We start from the raw sequence: 18717 nt of genomic DNA, 5'->3' as shown, positions 1-18717 counted from the left end.
GGTCACTAGTGTGTACTGGTGACTGGTAGCGGTCACTACTGTGTACTGGTGACTGATAGCGGTCACTAGTGTATACTGGTCACTGATAGTGGTCACTAGTGTATACTGGTCACTGATAAGAGGTCACTAGTGTATACTGGTCACTGATAGAGGTCACTAATGTATAATGGTGACTGATAGCGATCACTGGTGTATACTGGTCACTGATAGCGGTCACTAGTGTATACTGGTCACTGATAGAGGTCGATAATGTATACTGGTAACTGGTAGCGGTCACTAGCGTATACTGGTGACTGATAGTGGTCACCAGTGTAGACTGGTGACTGATAGCGGTCACTAGTGTATACTGGTCACTGATAGAGGTCACTGGTGACTGATAGTGTATGCTGGTCACTGAGAGTGGTCACTGATAGTGGTCACTAGTGTATACTGGTGACTGAGTGGTCACTGGTGTATACTAGTCACCGACAGTGGTCACTAGTGTATGCTGGTGACTGATAGTGGTCACTAGCGTATACTGGTCACTGACAGTGGTCACTGATAGTGGTCGCTAGTGTATACTGGTGACTGATAACGGTCACTAGCGTACACTAGTCACTGACAGTGGTCACTGATGGTGGTCACTAGTGTATACTGGTCACTGATGGTGGTCACTAGTGTATACTGGTCACTGATAGTCTTAACTAGTGTTTACTGGTGACTGACAGTGGTCAATAGTGTGTACTGGCCACTGATAGTGGTCAGATAGTATATACTGGTCACTGATAGTGTTCATTAGTGTTTACTGGTGACTGATAGTGGTCACGAGTGTGTACTAGTCACTGATATTGTGTACTGGTCACTGACAGTGGTCAGTAGTGTATACTGGTCACTGCACCTTTAACGTATTAAATGACAGTAAGGTTGTCCCTATGCTTTTCAGAAATAATGTTTATCTTTTTTCTATGACATACCTTTATTTTCATGACGTCAGCCATATTTCAGGTCATCTAAATAAACAGACAAAACAATGTGACATACTATTCTTATTAGCATAAACTTATTGTGACAACTTTACAGGGGTTTGTTGCTCAGATATCAACAGTCGTGTAATCAGTAATAAACACAACGGGCCATGTTTTATAATGTACATAATATATATCATTAAGGGTGGACTACACACAATGCTCTGAGCCCTACACAGTTGTCAACACAACTTAATTCAACTTAGTTTCTATAATGTTGATGAAACTTGTACAACAGTCGGATTATTTAAACTGAAAAATAACTGACAGTTTGAACCTCACCAGCTTTTATTCGTTTATTTCAATACAAAGCACAATAATATCCGCCAAATGCAGTCATCAATGTAACACAAAGCAAACTACACACCACAAGCAGAACTCACTAGAACTATACAATGGCAAATGAAACCTCTGCTGTGAAAGAATTTTAGCTTTTTACAAAACCCTTCTTACAAACAAAATATGATGACAAATTAAACGTAGAGCACTGAAACAGATGCCTATATTCTTTTTATGGCATCATCAATTTCAGAAATCTGGTCCTTCAGCTGACTCCACTGCTCGGGGTTCAAGGAAATACCTAGGAGGGATGAAACAGGGGTGTCTTATTCCAACACAACACCTTGAAAGTAAAGTAGAGCACTCCTAACGCTCGTCTACATCCGCATACTACCGTCGACTGTGTCAGGTGAATAATGTTACAGTACTTCCTGTCTACACAACATGCCACTGACGATCTTGCATACTAAAACGCAACACATACTTTTTGTTTTACAACATGTGCAGTTATGATACCACAAGTAAACAGATGTGATTGTTTAACTCTGAATTTTTACACACCCTTACACATAAACGTGGTGAGAGCTTCGCTTACCATTTTAAAATGCGATCGAATCCTCTGAATGAAATCTACGCAGCTACTGCATGTCACACCCCTAATACTATAAAGCTACTGCATCTCACACCCCTGATACTATCAAGGTGACAACGCCGGCCAAAGGACCGCTCTTGGTTTTGAAGAAACGTGGTGTATTTCTGAAAAGATAGAATTTAGGCAGGACAAATACACAATGTGATCAACTGTCCAATCACAGCCCGGGGGAGGGTTGGGTAGTAGCATCATCGAGGAGACTCCAGGTAAGATAACACTAGAATGACCGCACTCTTACCTAAAACGACCACGCGCGGTCAAAATGACAGTGGGTATTTAAACTGTACATTCTGACAGGACAAATACCCAGTTGAAATGACATGGCACTTTAGTGGACCGTTTTGCACTTGAATGGACTGTGTTGTTAGTTGTGCTTTTCTGCATACATCCCTGGGGGCACTGGCGCCCCCAGGGATGTGTGCTCTCCCCTCTACTCGTCTCCCTCTACACAAATGACTGCGCCTCAGTTATAGTTAAACTCCTGAAGTATGCGGACGACACAACCATCATTTGCCTTATCTGAGATGGTGACGAGTCTGTATAAAGACAGGAGGTTGATCAGCTGGCCCTCTGGTGCAGCCATAACAAACCTGGAGCTGAACAAGCTCAAAATAGTGGAGATGACGGTAGACTTCAGGAGCCCCCCAACAACCCCCCCCACCCCCCACCATACTCAACAGCATGGTGTCTTTGGTAAAAACATACAGATTTCTGGGTTCCACAATCTCCCAGGACCTAAGATGGACATCCAACATAGACACAATCATCAAAAAGGCCCAGCAGAGGATGTATTTCTCCACCAGCTCAGGAAGTTCAACCTGCCTCTTGAACTGTTGATTCAGTTCTACGCTGCAATAATCCAGTCTGTCCTCTGCACATCCATCACTGTCTGGTTTGGAGCAGCCATCAAAAAGGGACAGGGACGGACTACAACAGACAGTTAAGTCTGCAGAGAACATCACTGGTGCTAACCTGCCCTCCATTCAGGACTTATACACTTCCAGAGTCAAGAAACAGGCAGGCAACATCACTGCAGACCCATCACAGCCTGGTTACAACCTGTTCCAACTCCTCCCTATGGTAGGCGCCACAGAGCACTGTATCCCAAAGCAACCAGATATAAAAAGTTTCTTTCCACGGGCTGTCAATCAAATGAATGCTTAACATTGTCAAATAAATCCAACCATGTTGTATATACTGTACTGTACATGTTGTATATACTGTACTGTACATTGTACGTATACTGGTACACTCTGTCATGTCCATCTACCTCAGACATGTATGTAAGTAACCTGCTAACATCTATTTCAGCATCTTTGATATATTCTCTGCACCACTGCACTTTATCACCTCTCATTTCACCTGTATAAGTCAATCCTTGTGTAAATATCTTAAGATTGTTGTGTTGTAGTGTTATTATTCTATGTTAAGTACACTGAGAGAGCCACGAAACCGGAGTCACATTCCATGTAGTGTAAACCTACATGGCCAATAAACCTGATTCTGAAAGTCTTTGGCAAAGTTGCCTATTGCAAACCTAATTTTACTGAAACCATGAAAACCACGAGCTGGTATCCTCCCCTGGGACGGCCACCACTTTTCTCATTCTCTCCAGTCCTGGACCAGGATTAGACAGTTGATTTCACTGCACTTTGGCATAATTACTGTACAATCTGTGACATATGTCACTTTACAGTGCCAGGTAAGCAAAATTCAGTAGCTATGTAGATTTCATTCAAATGTTTAGATAGGGTTTCAAAATGGCAAGAAAATCCGGTCTCATTTAGGGGAAGTAACATCACAACAGGACAATAAAATACACACATCTGCATTTCAACATGTGTAAAAATGTCAAAGTGAAATAACTGCACTTGTGTTTTACTTTTACTTGTGGCATAGTAACTGTGCATAGTATGTCAGAAACCATCACATGTAAATTACATTTCAACATGCTGGATCATATCAGCTGCATTTTGTATAGGCACACATTCTGTTCAGTAATTACAGACATGTGTGATCAGTAATTACAGACATGTGATCAGTAATTACAGACACATATGATCAGTAATTACAGACACGTGGTCAGTATTTACAGAGACACGTGACCAGTAATTACAGAGATACATGTGATCAGTAATTACAGACACGTGATCAGTAATTGCAGACACATGTGATCAGTAACTAGAGACATGTGATCATTAATTAGAGACATGTGATCAGTATTTAGAGACACATGTGATCAGTAATTACAGAGACACATGTGATCAGTAATTACTGACATATGTGATCAGTGGCACGTGGTAAGTACAGTGGCTTAACAGAGTTAATTGTTACCTTTTTTGCCTGGCTTCATTTCCCCGTCTTTCATCCAGTACTCTCTGATGTCGATAAGAACTTTGCCTTTAAAGTCCCTGACACTGACATACCTCATCTTACCAATCTGAAACATCCACAGACAATACCAAGTCATTTAGCTCACCAGTTAATTAATTACTGAAATGTGTTTGCAATTTTTTTTTTGGGATTTTTCCCCTTTACTCCCCAATTGTACCCGGCCAATTACCCCACTCTTCCGAGACTGTCCCGGTCACTGCTCCATCCCCTCTGCCAATCCGGGGAGGGCTGCAGACTACCACATGCCTCCTCCGGTACATGTGGAGTCACCACCCACTTCTTTTCACCTGACAATGAGGAGTTTCACCAGGGGGACGTAGCGCGTGGGAGGATCACGCTATTCCCTCCCAGTTCCCCCTCCCCCCCAAACAGGCGCCCCGACTGACCATTGGAGGCACTAGTGCAGCGACCAGAACACATACCCACATCCGGCTTCCCACCCACAGACACGGTCAATTGTGTCTGTAAGGACGCCCAATCAAGCCAGAAGTAATACGGAGATTCGATCCGGTGATCCCCGTGTTGGTAGGCAATGGAATAGACCGCTACGCCAGTGTTTCCCAATCCAGTCCTCAAAGACCCCCTATCCCGCAGATTTTCATTGTAACCCTGCATAGGTAGCCCTGCTTGTACTTAACCAATCAACTCACAGCACTTAATTATGCAAGGTGTACAACATCTGACATAATATTGCTGACTGGTTGTATAACTACAAACAGGTACATATTCAGGGTTGCAAAGAAAATATGCAGGATAGGGGGTCCTTGAGGACTGGGTTGGGAAACACTGCGCTATGCTACCCAGATGCCCCATGCATTTGTTATGTTTGATTAAAGCAAAAGCTGCATATGAAATACTTCAGACGATGAGACATCATTGCCTTAGGGGGTACGTAAGACGTACTCAAATTATTGTAAAAATATCAACATATGAAATGTACAGCAAGAAAAATTACTACAAAACTTTGCTAATTTAAATTTAACAAAAGTTAGTGTCAGTGTAGCGTGTCCACATAACTGTGCATGTGATATTTTAAATTGGTGATAACTCCAATGTGTTATGCTGCTTCTGTTTCCCAATTGGTAATTTCCCAGAAATGCCCAAAAATTACCTTTAAATAATCGTTCAACGACAACTACCAGAAGTCTGGCACAACTACACCAAATATTTTTTTATATAACTTTTTCTGAGGCAGAATATATCGCTCACTTCATTCACCAAAAGTCTGGTCACAAGGGATTTTGATGTTTTTGTAGATTTCTTATATTTTTCTGATTGAAAAAACTCAATTTATACTTAATCAGCTTGCATGATGAAGTATTCCAATGCCCTTTTGAAATCATCGAAGCTGATTAAGTATAAATCAATTTCTTGGGGGGGGGGGGGATTACCCCCCCCCCTCCACCTCCTTTTTCTCCCCAGTTGTACCTGCCCAATTACCACACTCCTCTGAGCTGTTCCGCACTCTTCCGAGCCGTCCTGGTCGCTGCTCAACCCCCTCTGCCAATCTGGGGAAGGCTGCCTCCTCCATTCTTTTCACCTGACAGTGAGGAGTTTCACCAGGGGGATGTAGCGTGTGGGAGCATCACGTTATTCCCCCCCAGTTCCCCCTGCCCCTTGAACAGGCGCCCCGACCGACCAGAGGAGGCACTAGTGCAGCGACCAGGACACATACCCACATCCGGCTTCCCACCCGCAGACACGGCCAATTGTTCAAAAAAATATTTTTTTTTCCAAAAAAAAAAAAAAAAAAAATCTTCAAAACAGAAGTAAACCCCTTATGATCAGAGTAAAACAAAAAACAAATACAGTAGTAAAACACTTTGGTCGAGTTCATGATTTTCTTCAGATTTGTGCTTAGATGAGGGAAGAACTGTACTAAAGCAATTTCAAAACCTCTACCGTAAGCACAAATGGGTGAACTTCCTCATGTCTCAGTCCAACTGAATCTCAAACAGTTATGGTTTGGTTAAGAATTTTACTTATGAGCCTCATGTGTGGGTGAGATGTGGTGCGGTGTACTTGTGGGAACTTGTTTCTGGGATGACACACACCTGGAACATGTTGTCATCGCCGTTACTGCTGCCTTTGGACGAGCCGCCTGGCCTGGAGCTCTCTCCACTCTTCTGTTTCTTAGCTGGCTTCTCTGGCGCACTTGGCTTCTTTCTTTTTGCCTAAAGAAAGATTTAGTGTGAGTACTTGTGAATCATTCATTGTGTTGTAGTTGTTGCAGGTGTCACTGATATGAAATCTAATGCATGGAATGAAACGCTAAAATGAAGGGCAAGAACAAAAATCCATGTGTCTAAAATCTGTATGACTCTTGACATTTTTAACAAGTTTGTTCACATCGTTTGCCGAAGCGATCCACCTGACAGGTGGCAGATGTAGCATGTATTGATGCTGAATAAACAGCACTGTAAACCGCCAAAGGACGCCCAGCAGGCATCCTAATCAGATGCTCGAACCACCTCAACTGCCTCCTTTCGACGCGAAGGAGCAGCAGCTCTACTCAGAGCTCCCTCCGGACGTCCAATCCAAGTTCCTCACCCTATCTCTTAAGGCTGAGCCCAGACACCCTACGGCGGAAACTCATTTCAGCAGCTTGTATCCGCGACCTCACCCTGTCGCTTGCTACCCAAAGCTCATGACCACAGGTGAGGGCTGGAATGAAGACTGACTGGTAAACTGAGAGCTTTGCCTTCTGGGCACGACCAACTGGGAGGAGACCCCGGGGTAGACCCAGAACTCGCTGGAGGGACTACATGTCCAGTCTGATCTGGAAACGCCTTGGGATCCCCCAGGAGGAGCTGGAGGGCGTTGCTGGGGGGAGGGACGTCTGGAGTGCCCTACTTAAGCTTGCTGCCACCGCGAAAAGCAGCTGAAGTTGAATGAATGAATCGCATTGTCATTACGATGGTGTGTCTTCTGCTGATAGGATAAGCTCTCTAAAATGTGCAGTTTTATCTTACGGAATAACACTACTATACAGCTCGAGTGTGCACATTGTCCACCAGCTGCTGCCAGAGGGACAAAACCAAGCATTTCCTACCGTTTGCCTCCAATGTGATTCAAAATATGCAGTTGTGCTAGAGACCAGTAAGGCTGGTCTCTAACACAGCAGCAGACACTGTACACATACCAGACCAGTCACTACACTGAACATGTTCAAGATATTGTGGCGAGCTTGCGTGGAAGAATGGATGACAGAGACGAGCTTTCTCTTAATGCCAAACTTGCGTCCCATACACCACACGACCAACAGGAGTGGCTTTCTTTTTTGGGGGGGGGGGATTCTCCCCAATTGTACTTGGCCAATTACCCTTCTTCTGCTGATTTGGGGAGGGCTGCAGACTACCACATGCCTCCTCCGATACATGTGGAGTCACCAGCCACTTCTTTTCAACTGACAATGAGGAGTTTCCCCAGGGGGACGTAGCGCATGGGAGGATCACGCTATTCCCCCCAGCCCCCCCGAAGAGGAACCCTGACTGACCAGAGGAGGTGCTAGTGCAGTGAACACGACACACACCCACATCCAGCTTCCCACCCGCAGACAGCCAATTGTGTCTGTAGTGACACCCGACCAAGCCGGAGGTAACACGGGGATTTGAACTGGCGATCCCCGTGTTGGTCGGCAACGGAATAGAGCGCTACGCTAGGAGTGACTTTCATTTTGACACCTAACATTTGACAGAACCAACATTACAATGATTTGCTTCCCAAGTTCACAACCAGCGACGTCAGTCTAAGTCACGGTCCTAAGGTCAGTCGGTCAGTCAGTCAGTCAGTAAAGTCCTCTACCCAGTCCGAGTCAAACCCCCAAACAAACAACACAAATCACAACAATTAAAACATGAATGCCACGTCACTAAAACAACAATTCCAGCTAGAACATTAACAGTCGCATGAGCACTTTTGCTCCCCCAGTGCAGAACCGTCGACAGTCAGATGACCGTCTCCTCCGGTCGCTAAAATACTATGGATTAGGAATGTATGACATGTTTAACTTCCCACCATCATTGACCAACTTCAAACGGCCTCCAGAAAGAACTAGGACAACATTACACAGGCCACAACCAACAATCTGTCCTGCTCTCTGTACAGGAGGTGTATCACGCCACATGAGGCCAGCAGTGCTACCACCACACACTGACTGGTTTTTACATACATGTCTGGGGTCTGCCTGTGACCACTAGATGTAAAATCCATCCATCCATTCTCTGAACCGCTTATCCTGCTCTCAGGGTCGCGGGGATGGGGGAGCCTATCCCAGCAGCCACTGGGCAGCAGGCGGGGAAACACCCGGGACAGGCCGCCAGGCCATTGCAGGGTCGATGGATGTAAAATGGTCACTTTATTTTTCTATCTCACTGTAACAGAGGTCTAGGGCCTCTACAGACGCGCTGAATAGAGCTGGCGAACACTATGGCGGTGTGACCCCAATTTGAGCCTCAAAAAGGCGGAGCTTCAGTTTGAGGATATTTATTCAAAGAATGTGTGTGGTTATATCTGTCATTCACACACAATCTCCTCAAAATGGAAGAGGCAAACTGTAGCTCACTAGCAGACAGACGGAATGAGAAAAGCTGGTTAGAACCGGCTGGGAATCCCCTGGTCAGAACCAGAGAGGCTCTGCATCTTTAAAGGGCCATGAACCTCACCAGTAAACTCAACTGAGTGCACAAGACTAGTAATACTAGCTGGCGCTTGTGACAGTAACATAGTAACAAAGATCAATAATTATATCTTGCCAATGAATAATAAATCATGATAAATCTAAAGGGCAGAGACCAAGCTGAACTGCTCTTCTTAACAAGGGCTTTCCTACACTCATCATTCAACTCACATGAATTCACCAAGCAGCCTTTTTTGTGTTAACCGTAACGCAGCAAAATTTTTGATGTTGCTGCATGTTGCACCCCCCCCCCTTTTCTCCCCAGTTGTACCTGTCCAATTACCCCACTCTTCCAAGCAGTCCCGGTCGCTGCTCCACCCACTCTGCCGATCCAGGGAGGGCTGCACACTACCACATGCCTCCTCCGGTACATGCAGAGTCGCCAGCCGTTTCTTTCCACCTGACAGTGAGGAGTTTCACCAGGGGGGCATAGCATGTGAGAGGATCACGCTATTCCCCCCTCCCCCCTGAACAGGTACCCTGACCGACCAGAGGAAGCGCTAGTGCAGCGACCAGGACCCATACCCACATCTGGCTTCCCAACCCGCAGACACAGCCAATTGCGTCTGTAGGGACGCCCGACCAAGCTGGAGGTAACGCGGGGTAACGGCGATCCTTGTGTTGGTAGGCAACAGGATAGACCGCTACATCACCTGGACGTCCGCATTTGTATGTTTGTTCAATGAAGCTGTCCACAGTAACTCAGTGGTGTTAAATGACGCAAAAAATGGTTGTTAGAAGTAGCTTTACATGAGATGAAGCTGATGGAGATTAGTGAATCTTCCTTACGTTAAACAGACATTGGTTCGAAAATGCTCCTCTGCTAATTTTGAAGAAAAAAAAATCACGGTTTTTTTCTTTTATTATGAAAATACACTTAACACACCTTTTTTTTTTTTTTTTTACAAATTTACACAAATATAGACATAATCACGAGAACAAAAAGAAAAAGCAATATACAGGACGTTCATTAAAGTCGTGTTAAGGGCACTGGTACAGGAAAAATTATTATCCGAAGATGGTGAATGAAGAGCATACCTTGGTCTCCACCTCACTGTCAGAGTCACTTCCAGATGTGGATGACAACACTTCTTTGGACTTAGGCATTCTGCTGAAAAGGGGATCAAACATTCCATCATTTGTGAAGTGTGACACTTGCATTACATTCTTTTAAAAGAACGCTTACTAGAAAACAGATTTAGCCACCAACATTACTGTCTGAAAGCCATCTGTGATGTGACCTCTGTCCTGTCTCTGCTCTGAGGGACATGAACATTCTCTCCCAGGAAGGGCCTCATTCCAACCTCCCTCTCTGGAGACGGTGTTCAGTAAAATTCCTTAAAACTGGCCCTAGCAGATACGGCCAATTTTACCTGACGTGGAGTAAATACGACATACACGAACACCGTCATGATTTGTTACTCGGCAAAAATCCACCCTTAAAACAGTACCATTTTAAAAACGCTGTTATTTTGAAGGGGTACACCGCACCCAAAATACTGTATTGAACAAAAGATAAATAAAGATAAATAAGAGGATAAAGTACGCAATAGAAGTCCTAAAGAAGGAGGTGTTGCCTCATGTGGGGATCAGCGACTTCTGTGAAACCAAAAAGGCTTTTTTCTTAGAGAGTAATCGATAAAAGAGTAATCTCAGTACGCAATGAATATCAGAGTAACTGAGTAACTTTTTTTTTTGTTGCATGGTAATGGTGGTCGCGTGGCTCGAGTCCTGGGCTGATCCGGTGGCATCAGGACATTGCTTGGCATCCTCCTCATCATATTCTCCATATAATTCCATTATAATTCTGTCATTCTCTTTCAATGTTGTATTGTGTAACTTGTGTACACACAACATCCATTGCATGTTGTCCGTCTCAGGAGAGAGATCCCGCCTCTGTTGCTCTCCCTGAGGTTACTTCCTGTTTTTTCTCCCTGTTAAAGGTTTTTTTTAGGGAGCTGTTCCTTATCCGATGCGAGGGTCTAAGGACAGGATGTTGTGCTGCTGTAAAGCCGCCTGAGGCAAATTTGTAATTTGTGATATTGGGCTACACAAACAAAATCGACTTGACTATAAAAGCTTAAGTTTTATATAGAGTTGTTACGAATGATTAAGAAAGCGATTCATCTAATACTTATTTTACACGACTGACATCTGCATTGCATTAATGTAAATGTTACTAGGAATTGAGCTTAGCTGTAACGGCTAAACACTGACGGCTGTGGAAGCTTTTTCAACACGGACACAAATTGGGTAATCAATAATAATGATACAGTGGCTAAAATTACGGTGAATCACACAAGGTGCCAAGACACCTCAGCTGAGGGGACTTCACGTCTGGAGACCGGAAGTCACATGATCTCCTCTGTGGGGTTGGCGATGAAATAACTGCTTTCTAGGGCAGCCAGACGTCAAATCTTGTTATATAAGTGGATGGCACAGAAAACAGGTACAGCACCTAAGCAGTGTTGAATTTTCACTAGCTTTAAGAGCAGTTTGTGCACAGTATTAAAATTAACTTCTTAGGCTTAGCTTTGAGTAAGAGAAATGGGACTTCGGCTGGGCAGATTATTATTATCTTTTCTTTGAACAGAACTTTTAGTGAAGTGGTTAGATGACAACCGCTTTTACTGTATACATAAAGAACATGTTTGCATAGCTAACTAGATGAACATAGTCATTAAAGGAGAGAGAAAATGTCGATTGATAAATGCTGTAAAGATTTATTTAATGATTCTTTTAATGCCAGAGATAAATTCCAAATAGTTCAAAGTTAAAAAATAAATGAAAATGTTTCCTAATACCAGATTTACTATACACTGTTAAATAGGATGGGGGTGTTGGGATTTGTGTTGCTGTAAATTTTGGCACTACATTTAAAGCGACTGAATATCGGCCCCAAATATCAGCTATTGGCCTTCATAACTTACCAATAATCAGCATCGATATCGGCCATGAAAATTCATATCGATCGACCCCTAGTTTACAGTCGATGAAAAAGGTCTCTAAGTGAGGGCTGCACGATTTCTTCAACACTGTGACATCCACACACCAGCCTTTGTTTATCAAAGAAGATTGAATCAGTTCATCTGGACACAACGTCTACTGACAGATACGTTTCATCACTTCTCTAAGTGATCTCTTCAGTCTGAACTGACCGCAGGTATCCCCATCCAGATTAGGGCTGTGCGGTACATCGACTTTTTACGTTATATCGATATAGGATGAATACTGTTTATATCGATATAATTTGATGTCACGCTAAAATACATAACCCGTTTCTTAACACTAGAACGACCGGGGTTTCACTCCTACCTAAAACGACCATGGGCCGTCAAATTGGCGGCCAGTTTTGAAAGTCTATATTCCGTCAAGATAAATACCCAATTGAGATATTAATGTATTGCATATGTTAGTATGTCTGTTATGAAACTGACACCAAAATCAACATTCTAACAATTTTAATACTATTTGTCAAACAATTGAAAATTGCCGGTGTCCAACGCCTGTAAATACTGCAGCGCCTTGGTGGTAGTCATGGTGCGTCTGTAACGGCGTCCGTAACCAGACATGTTGGACATAATCAAAAATCAAGTTTAGACGATTTCTCTGCACTGGAGAACGCTAATGTGTTTCTAGGACAGAACAATGAACTTTACGAAGGAAATGATGCGACCACCACACCGAATCTTGACTTTAAAAAAATCATATCACAAACCAAATCGCAATCGCAAATCTGTAAGAAAACCCGCAATGAGATATTAGATAGATTAGATATTTTCTCTCCAAAATGATCAGCCTATATTATACAAACAAAAAATATATGTATAAAAGTTACAATCTTGGCTAAAAATAAATAAATAAAGCTGACCTGTATTTTGATGCCCCGGCAGTGGCTACGGTCACAGTCGAAGCTGTTGGAGGCATTAATTTATTATTATTATTATTATTGGTGTGACTGGGGTTTCAGTTGCCATACAAGGTGCATACTGCGGAGCTTTACTTTGAAAAAAGGCCTGTTATTTTATCAGCCATATTTGGTCAGTGATGTATGTTACTGGATGTCACTGCATGTATGTCACTGCATGTGACAACTATTTTCGCAAAGCCAGACTTCTGTTTTGTTTTACATCGGGGTCTGGCTGCGTGATATGTGATCACCGGCCTACTTATGTTGCTCATTGGATTAGCTAACTTCGCTTCCCCCAACAGTGCTCAATACACACCAACAGTGAGTCCAAAATGAAAAGAAGCATTAACAACATAAATGGTCTACCCAGTCTACTGCTTACGGCACCATAAGCAATAGATTGGGTAGTTCCCCCCGCCTCCCAACGGTGTTCTTATTTATTATCCACACAGTCGTTGTCTTGCTCACGTTCCAATTAAGAGGACACCAGAAAGTGGACTTTGGGGTATACCTGCTGAAGTGTTCCCTCACTGTTCTTTATTCAAGTAGTTATGAGTTTTGACAGGGAGATGCTTTTTGACCGTGCTTATGTTGCGTTACTTGCTTTATCCACCTTTGCAACTGTGTTGACAGACGGGTTCAAATAAAATTCGGCAGGACAATGAAAACAATTTTTTTGGGGGGGGGGGTCTCTTGTCATGGCGGGTGACAATTCCCGTTAAGGCACCTCGCCTTAACTATAAGCTACAGTGGTGGGGGAAACTGCTGCATGCTCATAATATCCTAACCTATTGATAATAAGCTATATTTTGCAGCAGTACAACGGAGTTCATTTGCAAAGAGATTTTAACTGATGCGAGATCCATTTTTAGAACAATTTTACATAAATGTTCAGAGAAGCAGATATCCACAGAACCAGTGATATCCCGAGGCTGACAGTGTTGTCCTCTTCAGGATGTTACTGCTTCTCATTTTTATCCGCGTTCCAATTTAATTCAATTCAATGAAAAACATAACTTTAAAAGCGTATTTTTCACAAACACAAAAAATATTAAGACATTAACAAAATTTGTGAAGATGTATGGATAAAAAAAACAAACAAATCTAAACTCCAATTTTTTTTTCCTTAAAATGATCTCACTGCAGCCAGATCCCCAAGGCCAGGGTTTGTCTTTCTATTTACTTGAACTGAAAAAAAGACACCTTGCAAAACATCGACCTCCTTTCTAGTTTATTAAACTCAAACTCAGACGGGCAGATTAAGGTCTAAATAGGCTCCAGCATCCCCGCGACCCTGAGAGCAGGATAAGCGGTTCGGATAATGGATGGATGGAGAATCGAAAAACTCAAATATTCTTTTAATTTCTCATAATATATTCTTGGTTCCTAATGAGAAAGGAGGGCATCGCGTTAAAATCTGATTTTTGCCAGCCTTGTCGCAAACGACGGTGTGGAGACGTCCTCCTTTTGCAGGTCCAGACATTACTTTCAGAGAGCGGCACGAGGTCAGCGCCGTGGATGCGTAACAATCGGCTGGTTTGGTTTCCGTGCTGAGCTACTTTGCATAGTAAAGCGGCGGCTCTACACTCATGCAAACTTCGCAAGGCCGACCGATTCTGTCCCCAAACAAAACACATATCTCAATGGGCATTAAGTACAACTAGCGGTCGACGCTGCGCCTGCTCTTTTTGCCGTAAACCTGATCAAACTGGCTGATTGTTTTGCGGTTTATAAGACAGCCACCAGAACGCAACGTGGTGGTGATAGAAAATCTTTGTCTAGCAGCTAACGTGAGTTTGACAAGCCTTGGTTATCTGCTACCGAGCTAAGTTACCAGTTAGCCTCTTTGAGCTAGCTTACTAGCTAGCACTGGCTAACGTTGACCAGTTTTACATTTACATAATACGGCTGAAAAAATAATACACGGTCTTATTACAGCCAATAACCCGTCTCACAGCTTAACTGGCGTACTTTCTGCTTTTAAAATGGCACACGCTTACATGATCCGAAGTTGAAGATGTCTGTGATGGACGCGAAGAGATCTGTGCTGGACGCGAAGAGTACGCTTGCAGTTTCCTTATTGATAATGAAACTGTTCTTGCACGTTGCGACTCTGCATTTCCCGCATTTGCAAAAGGATTGTGGGAAATGAAGTCTTCAGAGGAATTTCTCTGCTGGAAGAAACGTGACCTGACAACCCAACCGTTTCAATAAACGCCGAACGTAACAATCCCGACTCATTGTGTTTTATTTGTTGATTAATTTCAAGTTAAAACGTCATAGCTTTACTATTCGTAACAAGTGAAAATGTGTTCATTTTCTGAACTGTTTAACGGCTGCGCGCTGTGAAACTGTTAATTTAGCTGTTCACAAGGTGCATGACGGAAATCATGAAAACGCAACGAAAAAACAAAACAATGAGAAACGGGGTTTAGTCCTAGCCACTCAGTGGTGGGATTCCACTACATTTTACAGCAGCGCCTAGAACACCTGAGGCGTATTCATGAAATCTAAAAGTAGCTCCCAACTGGCTGATCAGTTTAAGCTACGCCGGATCTACCATATGGCCAGCCTGGGCACCCTGGGGCCCCTAAGCGTAAAAGGGCCCTCCGCAATGGGAGAAAAAAACATGAATGCGGTTTTTTTGGGGGGGGGGGTTAATGACAGGCTCCACATATAGCTTGACCCATTCTCTTGATAATTATTAGTTTTTTCCAAGATAATTGTCTCATGATTGATTATTATATTGGCGAGATGGCTGGGAAAGTGGTGACTGGTGAGCGAGCGGCAACACACTATAGATTGCCTAACGGTCAAGGTGGGTGGGCATGGAGAGCAGGTGGCTTACACTGCACAGATTCAAGATCAGTTTTTCTCAAGCCAAGTCAAGGTTAAAAACTTTGGAATTAATTTTTACCTGACCCGCTATCAGTTAGGTTATATCTGAGAAGTGTGCGGGAAAATTGCCAAGCAGCTGAAAATGGACGGCGTTAACCAAAAGCCCAGCGGGGCTGCCAAAGTTTAGTTAGTTTATTGTTTATTTGACAGGGACAACGCACAATTTTACAATTGCACCAGAGTTAGCTGGCAGATAATTTGCATCTGTAGTCCCTGACATAGGAAAGAAAAGAAATGAAAAGGAAGTTAAAGAAGCGGCCACAATAATAATAATTTAAAAAGTCCCGCTAATAAAGTCGTTTTTTTTAAGCTAAACAAAGTGAAAAGAGGGCATTTCGATGGAGGATGTCGCGCTAGCAAGTAGTAACGATAGCCTAGAAGCAGCTACCATCGGTTGCAGCAATGCGCAGACTCAGCTAGCTGGCAACGAAAACGTTACCCTGGAAGTCTTTAACTCCAGCAGCGACACATTGCCTCTGCTAGGGTATGGCGACAGAATAGTGCCAAAAAGCACTCGCGCGATAAAACATGAATTCGGGCGTATTATATCAGTTCACACACGTAGATATTAACTGCGAGCGCGCAAATTATCTCTGTGCGCGCGCACTCAGAGTAAACTGCTCCCCGAGCGAGGAAAAAAATGCTGCGAGCGAGGAGGAATCTGTGACCAGCGCGCCAAACAACCACTCGAAAATCGCCCCGCTCTCTCGAAGTTGATCTCTGCTCGCGCGAAGTGAATTTCTGCTCTCTCGCCTGAAACTTTTGGCACAGCGGGGGAGGGAACCAGGGTCGGTATTGGCACAGTGGGGGAGGGAACCAGGGGCGGTATTATGATGCGCAGCTGGATTTTGAGGACTTGATCACAGAGTTCGCAAGGAAAAAGTCAAGAAAGAAGAACTTCTTAAGGTAAGAACCATTTGATTATGCTGTCTGTGAATTGAGCAGTATTATCTGTTGTTTTTGTGTGTATTTGGTGGATACGTTTATTTGATATGCTGTTTGCATAACGTGTATTGCATCACTGTGGTGTGATTCTGCTATATTGTATTGGAGTCAGTTTGTCAAGCTCATTATATTGTAGCGTGCATGGATAAGTAGACACGTTGGTCCTTGGCTAACGGGTCAGACCCTTTAGTCGACTAGTTAACGGTGTCGCTTGCGGAGAGGGAGTTATGGGTTCGCGTCCCGGCTGTGGTGGTTCCCGGACTGCCCCCCGAATTCGATACAATATGTTGGTTTTTGCAGTTCTGTGTGAAAGTGCGAAGCTCACTTAGTGAGCCTTATTTTGAACCCTGCATTCTGCTGTGCTGTGATTACCTTAGGATGGCATTGTTGCAAGTCTATCCCTAGTTAGCCACAATATGTGTCAGTAATAACTGGTGTGCTGTCTGCTTGGATGGTTTTCAGTGAACACATAGTCTAGAGTCATACACTGCCTTGGGATGATTTAATCCGTTGTTTCCTTGTCTTGTGATTTGTGAGTAAATGGCAGTACTTGGTCTATTGAGCTGTAACTTGTGAGCTTGTAGTGGTTATGGGGCTACATAATTCCCCTTATTGAGCTAGTAGGAACGTTAGTTTACAGCTGCTGTTTCCTCGGTTCGGGTTTACAGTGACACACTTCCGCTGCGCGGGTTTTTTGTTATTGTTGTAATGGTGGAAGGAATAAATGGTGCACGTTGTGTAGCCGAAAGAGAAGTTGCCACGACTCCTGCTTGAGCTCCTCTACACTGGTGACCCCGACGTTTGTCTCTTGGTAGTTATCAGAGACAATCTTTCGAACGAACATGGTTGACGAAATCAACGCGGTTTCTCTCAAATTGCCAGAGTTCTGGGAGTCATCGGCAACGACATGGTTCGCCCAGGCGGAAGCGCAGTTTGCTATCCGCAAAATAACGGATGATGCTACTAAATACTACTACGTGGTATCGGCGCTCGGATGTTCGACTGCAACTAGAGTGGTGAGTCTCCTTACAAATCCTCTGGCGGCAGACAAATACAAGGGGCTCAAAGACCACCTCTTGAAGATTTTTGAACTTTCCGACGCCGAGAGGGCCCACCGTCTCTTTTCTCTGCAAGGCTTGGGTGACAGCAAGCCAACCGAGCTCATGGACAAAATGCTGAATCTTCTGGGACCGGCGCACACACCTGATTTCCTCTTTGTGCAACTATTTCTGCGACAACTGCCTGCTCAGGTGCGGACCGCTTTGGCTAACACCAGCATTACCGGTTGCCGCAAGCTATCTGAGGAAGCTGACAAGTTCTTCCTGGCCAGCCAACAGCAGCACTGCGTCACCACCTGGTGACTCCATGGTGGTCGCCACGGCAACCCCCGGTCGGCGACAGGAGCCCGGTCTGTGCTTTTACCATGCAAAGTTCGGGGCCAAGGCGAAAAAGTGCACCTCCCCGTGCAATTTCAGCTCGTCGGGAAACGCCAAGGCCGGCGCTCACTAGTGGCCATGGGTGTCGGCGTGGAGGACAACAGGCTACTTTTCCTGCGAGACTCCATCTCGGGGCGGCGTTTCCTATGCGACACTGGGGTGCAGAGGAGTGTCGTACCTGCATCGAGTGTGGACGCCCTGTCGGGCGCTCACGGCCCTCCCATGGAAGCTGCTAACGGCAGCTCCATCCGTACGTACGGCACGAGGCACATTGACATGTGTTTTAATGGACAGCGGTTCAGCTGGGATTTTGTCACCGCCGACGTGGCATTTCCCCTCCTCGGTGCAGATTTTCTTTGTGCTCATGGGCTGCTGGTGGACGTCAGGAATCGACGCCTGATTGACGCCGTCACCTTCGCTTCACACGCGTGTGCACTCAGCGATACAGGCTCCGTCAGACTGTCCAGCATGCTCTCCAATGAGGACGTGTTTCTCCATCTTCTCTCCGAGTTCCCTGACCT

At 44.4% G+C, this 18717-nt stretch overlaps 1 protein-coding gene across 4 annotated transcripts; it reads right to left on the bottom strand.

The window, feature by feature from the left end:
* Positions 1-951: 951 nt before the first annotated feature.
* sub1b (SUB1 regulator of transcription b) lies at positions 952-14988 on the bottom strand. 4 transcript variants are annotated; one of them, XM_056287451.1, is made up of 6 exons: positions 14918-14988; positions 12879-12921; positions 10046-10118; positions 6384-6503; positions 4270-4375; positions 952-1584 (listed from the first exon to the last, which is right to left on the bottom strand). In XM_056287451.1, exons 3-6 carry the CDS (start codon positions 10112-10114, stop codon positions 1505-1507), a joined length of 375 nt encoding a protein of 124 aa, XP_056143426.1. In that variant the 5' UTR covers positions 10115-10118; positions 12879-12921; positions 14918-14988; the 3' UTR covers positions 952-1504. The 4 variants fall into 4 exon arrangements, with proteins under 4 accessions (XP_056143426.1, XP_056143430.1, XP_056143422.1 ...); XM_056287455.1 differs by having other exon boundaries at positions 10046-10115; XM_056287447.1 differs by lacking the exon at positions 12879-12921 and having other exon boundaries at positions 10046-10115.
* Positions 14989-18717: the final 3729 nt, after the last annotated feature.

This window comes from Lampris incognitus, chromosome 1, assembly GCF_029633865.1.
Source record: "Lampris incognitus isolate fLamInc1 chromosome 1, fLamInc1.hap2, whole genome shotgun sequence".
NCBI classification, from domain to species: Eukaryota; Metazoa; Chordata; class Actinopteri; order Lampriformes; family Lampridae; genus Lampris; species Lampris incognitus.
This window is presented reverse-complemented; position numbering and strand designations above follow the sequence as displayed.